Below are 8,598 nucleotides of genomic sequence, written 5' to 3'. Positions count from 1 at the left end.
ATTCATTATTTATTATGATAAAAAATCTGTAAATCAAAAATATACATGCTATTTAATCGCATATAAGTTTTATGTATGGCTTATTCACAATACATTAAACCATATATAATCATATTAAACTACATAATTATCCCACTGCGCAACGTGCTGACATTCGCCTAGTATATGAATATTCATATGCACATATGCAAACAAATACGCTATCTAGGAAAAAATAAAGGTTCATTACTCTCTCTCTCTCCCTCTCTCTCTCATAAAAAAAAAACTTTACAAAACATTCCTATATTAAATATTTAATAGTTGAATAGAGATAATTAATTAGTAAGTAAAATAAAAATATTTAAAATTTGAATATAATTAAGAGGGTAAATTAAATATTATTAAAGTAGGAGTTAGATGGACAACACTTAGAAATCTATTTACGGATTAATATATATTTAATGATAAATAAAAAAAATTAAAAATCAAAATAGCTTAAATTTTTTATAGTATTAAATAGTAATTAGTAAAATTTGGTCACTGAACTTTTTTTCGTGCTCTATTAACCCTTTAACTTGTTGATTTGTGCAAATTTTCCCCTTCCGACCGGGTTTAGCCGGTTTCAATGAATTTATTGATCCTACGTGTCAGTTTTGATCCTACGTGGCATCTAGGGTTCTTGTTATTAAAGGAGGGGCGTTTGTTGTTCATTTATTGTGCTCTAATACCCCGTTGCCCTAATACCCGATGGCTTCCTCCTACAGCATCTCATCCTCCCTCAATCGATCAAGCAAGAAATCCACAGTGAATGATCCAAAAACTTGTGATTGTGGGTTCCCTGCACGTATTCTAACATCAACAACACCAAAGAATCCAGGGAGGCATTTCATGGTGTGCAATGAGGTAAGCAATTTCACTTAAATTTTCCCTCTTTTCTGATTCATTTATTCCAGATTTGAAATCTCACTTTGAAATTTTATTGTGGAAGGGTGAATGCAAATATTGGAAATGGTTGGATGTAGAACTTGTACAGATGCCTCTGATGGAAGTGGTGGAGGGAATGAAAGCTGAATTAGTAGCATTGAAGACCGAAGTAGAGAAGGTGAAGGAAGACATGGAACAGATGAAGAAGGAAAAGTACTCTGATGCCATTGCAATGAAGGAGAAACTATATAAGTTTACCATTGGATTTCTTTTTCTGATCATCGTGTATATGATGAAATGAAGTCACATGATGTATTGAAAGATGTTGTTTGAATAGAATAGAGTTGTTATCTTAACTTCTTGTTGGAATGGAATGAAGTAACATTGATTGTAATGGAAAATTTAATTATAAAGAAGCATACATATTAACTGCATACATATTAACTTTGATTGGAATGGAATCACAAAGAATGGAATGAAGTAACTTTGACTGGAATGGAATCACCAAGAAATATTTTTGACTGGAATGGAATCATAAGGATAAAGAAGCATACATATTAACTGCATACATATTAACTTTGATTGGAATGGAATCACAATGAATACATATTTGATTTTGACTGAAATAGAATCACAAAGTAGCATGCATATAAAGAATTAGTTTTGACTGGAATGGAATCACAAACTAGCATACATATAACAAATACATATAATAAAAAAAAAGTAAGTGAATGTGGTGGTTGGATTCATTGTAATACGCCATTAATATTCTACAGTTATATAAGTTTTTGTCTGCATACACAAAAGTAGTTTCTAGGTAACACAAAAGATTCCTGCATAGACAAAAGAAGGGCCACCATGTGCCCATACACCTACTTGATAGTACCATAGAAAAGCATAATAAAAAGACTACTACTTTGTCTTTACATCACAACTGCCTTACACCCACTACACACCCACTAAATTAATCAATAACTGAAGGGTTATCTGCATTACTCCCAACCCCAGGTATCTACCTCCTTAATGCTTGTTTGATAATCCGTTCAGAATATTTCCTCCTTCCACTTCTACTAACTGGGACCCTTCTTCTTGGCATGGGGGCTGCAGGTGGTGGTGGAGGAGGTTGTTGGGCTGCAGGTGGTGGTGGAGGAGGTTGTTGGGCTGCAGGTGGTGGTGGTCCTTCATTGCCCCTGGATAAACTTGGGTCTGCTCCACTGCCCCTGGATGGACTTGGTACTGCAAACAAAAATTAAAATGTCAATTCTTTGTTCAAATGATGTAATGTTTTTAAAAATATTCACCTGATGTATTGCTTTGTTGGTTAGATGGACACTTTTTCTTGTTGTGACCTGGTTCCTTACAAATACCACACTTTATTATGCTACCCCTTCTTGAGACAGTTTGTCTACTTGATCCACTCAACTCTCGTTCAATTGCATCCCTCTTCCTTTTCACAGATGGCCTACCAGGTAATCTTCTTCTTTTGGGAGGCAAAGGCTTATGGTATGGAACATCTGGCCACATTTCACTACTATTGAGAGGATTAATGCTATATTTGTAGCATTTTAGGTAAGCCTCAGTAGTGTATGATTGGGACACATATGCCTCAGCATCATGATTCAAGTAAGATATTGCTGCCACTCCATGTAAGCATGGTATCCCTATAAGTTGCCATATTCTACAGGCACACTTCTTTGCAATTAGATCCACTCCATATGCAACATCAGTGAATCTAACCTCATACTTTTGATAACCACAAGGAGTAACTCCCCACAATCTGTTTAAGCATATTAACATCAGTGAATCAATAACACATCCTCATAATTAACATAAGCATATTAAAGTAAAATAATTACCTCTGTTTAACCTTCAGCTCTTCTATACGCTTCCTAATAGCTGGACATATAAGCAAATCCCATTCCATTCCTTCAACTCTTTGAGTGTATATCCTTTCCATCACAAATAACCTAATCTCCTCCAGCATAGTGATTATAGGTCTCCTTCTAGCATGCCTAATTGCAGAATTGAAACTCTCATTGACCCCATTCTCCACTGCATCACAGTCTCTTCCTTCTTGAAAGAATGCCTTAGACCAGGTAGTAGGATCTCTGTCTATAAGGTAATCATAAGCATGAGTATCAATAGATTTGATCTTCTCCATTATACCTCTGAACTTCTCCACAGTACTAGCCCTTACAGCCCTCCAAAATAACTTTATGTATTGTTGACCAGTAAACCTTTTATTAAAATTGGCCAGAATGTGTCTAGCACATTGTCTATGTTCAGCTTCTGGACATCTTTCCTTAACTGCTTGTAATAACCCCTACAAATCACAACATCATTATGAGTGAAAAAGCATAAAAATGAAGCATAAAAATGACCTAGTACTAACCTTGTGTCCATCAGAAAGAAGGGTAATGCCTGCACCAAGACCACCATTAATGTCTTCCATAAGCAAATCTATGAACCACTTCCATGTTTCTTTATTCTCAACACATACCACAGCCCATGCTAAAGGGTAGATGTGGTTGTTTGTATCTCTCCCAACAGCTGAAATAACTTCTCCTCTAACTATACCCTTTAAAAAGCAACCATCAAGCCCAATTACAGGCCTGCACCCTTCTAACCAACCATCCCTTACAGCTTTGAAACACACATAAAACTTAGAAAACAAAGTTGTGGAATCTGGCATGATGTCTACATCCAATCTCACAGTAGACCCAGGATTTGACCTGATAATTTCCTCACCATATGACCACAATCTCCCATAATGTTCAATTAAACTTCCTTCAATCTCTTGTAATGCAAATTTCTTTGCATTTCTGCATTGCCCCACACTCACATTTATGTTGAATGTTGTTGACACTTTAGCTTTCATCTTCCTTGCACTCATTTTTGGGTTCTCTATAATTTGACTCATAAAATGTTTCCCTATCCATCTATAAGTTACAATTGACCCAAACTTAAACACCCTACAACAATTATGTTCATTCACTAGAGATTTGATCTGAAAAGTCTTTTCTTTACCCATCCAGGAGGCCCATAGTCTGAAAGGGCAAGATGGTGACTTATTCTTTTTGCAACATTTCACTAACAATCTATCAGAGTCATTTTTTTCAAACCATAGATCATACCCATTAGCAACTGCATAATTGCTTAACATATGTTTAAGCTCAGTAGGGTTACAAAATCGCATACCTATCATTGGTTTCATCTGATCCCATGGCTGTCTCTCATCATACACAGGGTACTGGGGTGGCACGTATTCATCATCTTGATCTTCACTCTCTATAGGTTCACAAAGGATGTTTAAAAATCTATCACGTGCAGTTTTGTTTGCTGGAAATGGATAAGTAGCATCATCTTCTTCATGATCAACAAAATATGAATCTTGAATAACTGAATCCTCATCTTCATCTAAGTCTTCGTTTTCACTTTCACTTTCCTCAGCCTCAATCCAGTCGAAGATAGGTTCATTATGGTGATCCACATATACATTCATTCTCTTGTCATTAGCATACGCCAAATCCAAAAATTCCTTGTAATCACCGTCGTTCACCAATGTATGAATTCCAAGACCTAAAGACTCTTGTGGAAGGCAGAAATAGATGTCTTTGCTTCTCGATTTGGTGAGCTTGTGAAGGAATTCCATGAATTGCTCATACCCAAACCCACTGAAGTCAACATCTCGCACTGATGCTCTGTCGGGATCAAAGTAAACTAAGGGATTGGGTGCAAACTGACCATTGTAGTGGAAATTCACTACAATGAAGTTCTGATCAGTAGGATTTGGAGATGATGCCATAGAACGGTTGAAGGAGATGAATGATCGATGGAGAATTTGGTGACCTAGTCGAGTTTAAGGACCAAATGAGACTTCGGAGTGTGGTTTAATGAGGGGTGTGGTTTAATGAGATGGAGACGAAAAATCGGGGCCTACATGCCACCTCTTTCGCCACGTAAGATAAAAAATACACGTAGGATCAATAAATTCATTGAAACCGGCTAAACCCGGTCAGAAGGGGAAAATTTGCACAAATCAACAAGTTAAAGGGTTAATAGAGCACGAAAAAAAGTTCAGTGACCAAATGTGATCAAAATCAAAAGTATGTTACCCTTTCAAGTCATTATCCCTAAATCGTAATTAGTGGTCGAAAAAAAAAAAAAAACTCTTCCATCGGAGTGGCTTTTGTTTTGACATTACAGTCCCTACTTTTATATCGAAAGCCTTTTTAGTGTTTTAAAAGAAAATATTTACAACTCACTGTTTGATACATAATTCAAGCTCTCACACTACTACAAAAAGCGTAATAAGAGCTCCCAATTAAGACCCGGTTTTTGGAAAAACCGAGATATATAATGAAAAAAACGCGTTTTATGAGAGCAATCCCAGTTTATATTAACAACCGGGTCATATACTAAAATTAAATAACCTGGTTTTTATTCATTAAACCATGTCTTATAACCTTGCAATTATACGGCCCATTTCTTAAAACAAAACCGAGCCTTATTCTCTTTCCCTGAATAACAGCTCTGTATCCAAACTTTTTTTCATCAGCTTTTTGCACATTTAGTACTCATTTTTCATATATATTAGACTTGTACACACCATGTGTCTTATACAAACTTTCAAACCAAGTCATACTAGGAAGCCATATGACCCATTTTCAACAACAATGTGTTTTTAGTTCATTTAGAAAATGCAAATGTGGCTTAATGACTTGTTTTTGTTTTGAATGATTATGACTTTATTAAGCAACACACAAGAAGGAAGTTGGAACAAACTACAATATTAAGCAACAAGAAGAGCCAAAGAAACAAAAGCTAAGCTAAACAAACAGAAAACTAAAAGCAATAATAAAACACCCCACAAGGGTAAAAATGTCCAAATAGCAAATATGTATCCCACCAGCAACCTAGAAAGCATAACAAACCAGAACATAAGAAAATGGATGAATAGAGGCTAAAAACTTCAGTCAACAAGCACCAAACTGAAAAACACCAAGCAGGGGCAAAATGGTCAACAAACCAAAAAAAACCCCACCAACATTTACAAAGAAATTAACAAGGAGCACAAATAGAACCATAGAATATCAAGAACTAAAAGCAATAATAAAACATCCCACAAGGGTAAAAATGTCCAAATAGCAAATATGTATCCCACCAGCAACCTAGAGAGCATAACAAACCAGAACATAAGAAAATGGATGAATAGAGGCTAAAAACTTCAGTCAACAAACATCAAACTGAAAACCACCAAGCACGGCAAAATGGTCAACAAACCAAAAAAAACCCCACCAACATTTACAAAGAAATTAACAAGGAGCACAAATAGAACCATAGAATATCAAGAACTAAAAGCAATAATAAAACATCCCACAAGGGTAAAAATGTCCAAATAGCAAATATGTATCCCACCAGCAACCTAGAGAGCATAACAAACCAGATCATAAGCAAATGGATGAATAGAGGCTAAAAACTTCAGTCAACAAACATCAAACTGAAAAACACCAAGCAGGGGCAAAATGGTCAACAAACCAAAAAAAACCCCACCAACATTTACAAAGAAATTAACAAGGAGCACAAATAGAACCATAGAATATCAAGAACTAAAAGCAATAATAAAACATCCCACAGGGGTAAAAATGTCCAAATAGCAAATATGTATCCCACCAGCAACCTAGAGAGCATAACAAACCAGAACATAAGCAAATGGATGAATAGAGGCTAAAAACTTCAGTCAACAAACATCAAACTGAAAAACACCAAGCAGGGGCAAAATGGTCAACAAACCAAAAAAAACCCCACCAACATTTACAAAGAAATTAACAAGGAGCACAAATATAACTATAGAATATCAAGAACTAAAAGCAATAATAAAACATCCCACAAGGGTAAAAATGTCCAAATAGCAAATATGTATCCCACCAGCAACCTAGAGAGCATAACAAACCAGAACATAAGCAAATGGATGAATAGAGGCTAAAAACTTCAGTCAACAAACATCAAACTGAAAAACACCAAGCAAGGGCAAAATGGTCAACAAACCAAAAAAAACCCCACCAACATTTACAAAGAAATTAACAAGGAGCACAAATAGAACCATAGAATATCATGAACTAAAAGCAATAATAAAACATCCCACAAGGGTAAAAATGTCCAAATAGCAAATATGTATCCCACCAGCAACCTAGAGAGCATAAAAAACCAGAACATAAGCAAATGGATGAATAGAGGCTAAAAACTTCAGTCAACAAACATCAAACTGAAAAACACCAAGCAGGGGCAAAATGGTCAACAAACCAAAAAAAACCCCACCAACATTTACAAAGAAATTAACAACGAGCACAAATAGAACCATAGAATATCAAGAACTAAAAGCAATAATAAAACATCCCACAAGGGTAAACATGTCCAAATAGCAAATATGTATCCCACCAGCAACCTAGAGAGCATAACAAACCAGAACATAAGCAAATGGATGAATAGAGGCTAAAAACTTCAGTCAACAAACATCAAACTGAAAAACACCAAGCAGGGCAAAATGGTCAACAAACCAAAAAAAAACCCCACCAACATTTACAAAGAAATTAACAAGGAGCACAAATAGAACCATAGAATATCAAGAACTAAAAGCAATAATAAAACATCCCACAAGGGTAAAAATGTCCAAATAGCAAATATGTATCCCACCAGCAACCTAGAGAGCATAACAAACCAGAACATAAGCAAATGGATGAATAGAGGCTAAAAACTTCAGTCAACAAACATCAAACTGAAAAACACCAAGCAGGGGCAAAATGGTCAACAAACCAAAAAAAACCCCACCAACATTTACAAAGAAATTAACAAGGATCACAAATAGAACCATAGAATATCAAGAACTAAAAGCAATAATAAAACATCCCACAGGGGTAAAAATGTCCAAATAGCAAATATGTATCCCACCAGCAACCTAGAGAGCATAACAAACCAGAACATAAGCAAATGGATGAATAGAGGCTAAAAACTTCAGTCAACAAACATCAAACTGAAAAACACCAAGCAGGGGCAAAATGGTCAACAAACCAAAAAAAACCCCACCAACATTTACAAAGAAATTAACAAGGAGCACAAATAGAACCATAGAATATCAAGAACTAAAAGCAATAATAAAACATCCCACAGGGGTAAAAATGTCCAAATAGCAAATATGTATCCCACCAGCAACCTAGAGAGCATAACAAACCAGAACATAAGCAAATGGATGAATAGAGGCTAAAAACTTCAGTCAACAAACATCAAACTGAAAAACACCAAGCAGGGGCAAAATGGTCAACAAACCAAAAAAAACCCCACCAACATATACAAAGAAATTAACAAGGAGCACAAATAGAACCATAAAATATCAAGAACTAAAAGCAATAATAAAACATCCCACAAGGGTAAAAATGTCCAAATAGCAAATATGTATCCCACCAGCAACCTAGAGAGCATAACAAACCAGAACATAAGCAAATGGATGAATAGAGGCTAAAAACTTCAGTCAACAAACATCAAACTGAAAAACACCAAGCAGGGGCAAAATGGTCAACAAACCAAAAAAAAACCCCACCAACATTTACAAAGAAATTAACAAGGAGCACAAATAGAACCATAGAATATCAAGAACTAAAAGCAATAATAAAACATCCCACAAGGGTAAAAATGTCCAAA

At 35.6% G+C, this 8,598-nt stretch overlaps 2 protein-coding genes across 2 annotated transcripts; both read right to left on the bottom strand.

Moving 5' to 3' along the window:
• Window positions 1–2,173: 2,173 nt before the first annotated feature.
• LOC145100664 (uncharacterized) lies at window positions 2,174–2,914 on the bottom strand. The gene is made up of 2 exons (XM_079037847.1): window positions 2,760–2,914; window positions 2,174–2,680 (listed from the first exon to the last, which is right to left on the bottom strand). Exons 1-2 carry the CDS (start codon window positions 2,885–2,887, stop codon window positions 2,191–2,193), a joined length of 618 nt encoding a protein of 205 aa, XP_078893973.1. The 5' UTR covers window positions 2,888–2,914; the 3' UTR covers window positions 2,174–2,190.
• Window positions 2,893–4,824, bottom strand: LOC145099478 (uncharacterized). The gene is made up of 3 exons (XM_079037050.1): window positions 3,296–4,824; window positions 2,935–3,226; window positions 2,893–2,903 (listed from the first exon to the last, which is right to left on the bottom strand). The coding sequence occupies exons 1-3, from the start codon at window positions 4,706–4,708 to the stop codon at window positions 2,893–2,895; spliced, it is 1,716 nt and encodes a 571-aa protein (XP_078893176.1). The 5' UTR covers window positions 4,709–4,824.
• Between the last annotated feature and the right edge of the window lie 3,774 nt (window positions 4,825–8,598).

Source organism: Lactuca serriola, chromosome 4, assembly GCF_051521515.1.
Source record: "Lactuca serriola cultivar US96UC23 chromosome 4, Lser_US96UC23_V15, whole genome shotgun sequence".
NCBI lineage: Eukaryota > Viridiplantae > Streptophyta > Magnoliopsida > Asterales > Asteraceae > Lactuca > Lactuca serriola.
This window is presented reverse-complemented; position numbering and strand designations above follow the sequence as displayed.

Coding starts and splice junctions, on each gene's coding strand:
- LOC145099478 (XM_079037050.1), bottom strand. CDS start 4,708: ATGGCATCATCTCCAAATCCTACTGATCAGAACTTCATTGTAGTGAAT. Junction 3,227..3,295: donor TTCTTTCTGATGGACACAAG/GTTAGTACTAGG, acceptor TGTGATTTGTAG/GGGTTATTACAAGCAGTTAA.
- LOC145100664 (XM_079037847.1), bottom strand. CDS start 2,887: ATGCTGGAGGAGATTAGGTTATTTGTGATGGAAAGGATATACACTCAA. Junction 2,681..2,759: donor GAGCTGAAGGTTAAACAGAG/GTAATTATTTTA, acceptor ATGCTTAAACAG/ATTGTGGGGAGTTACTCCTT.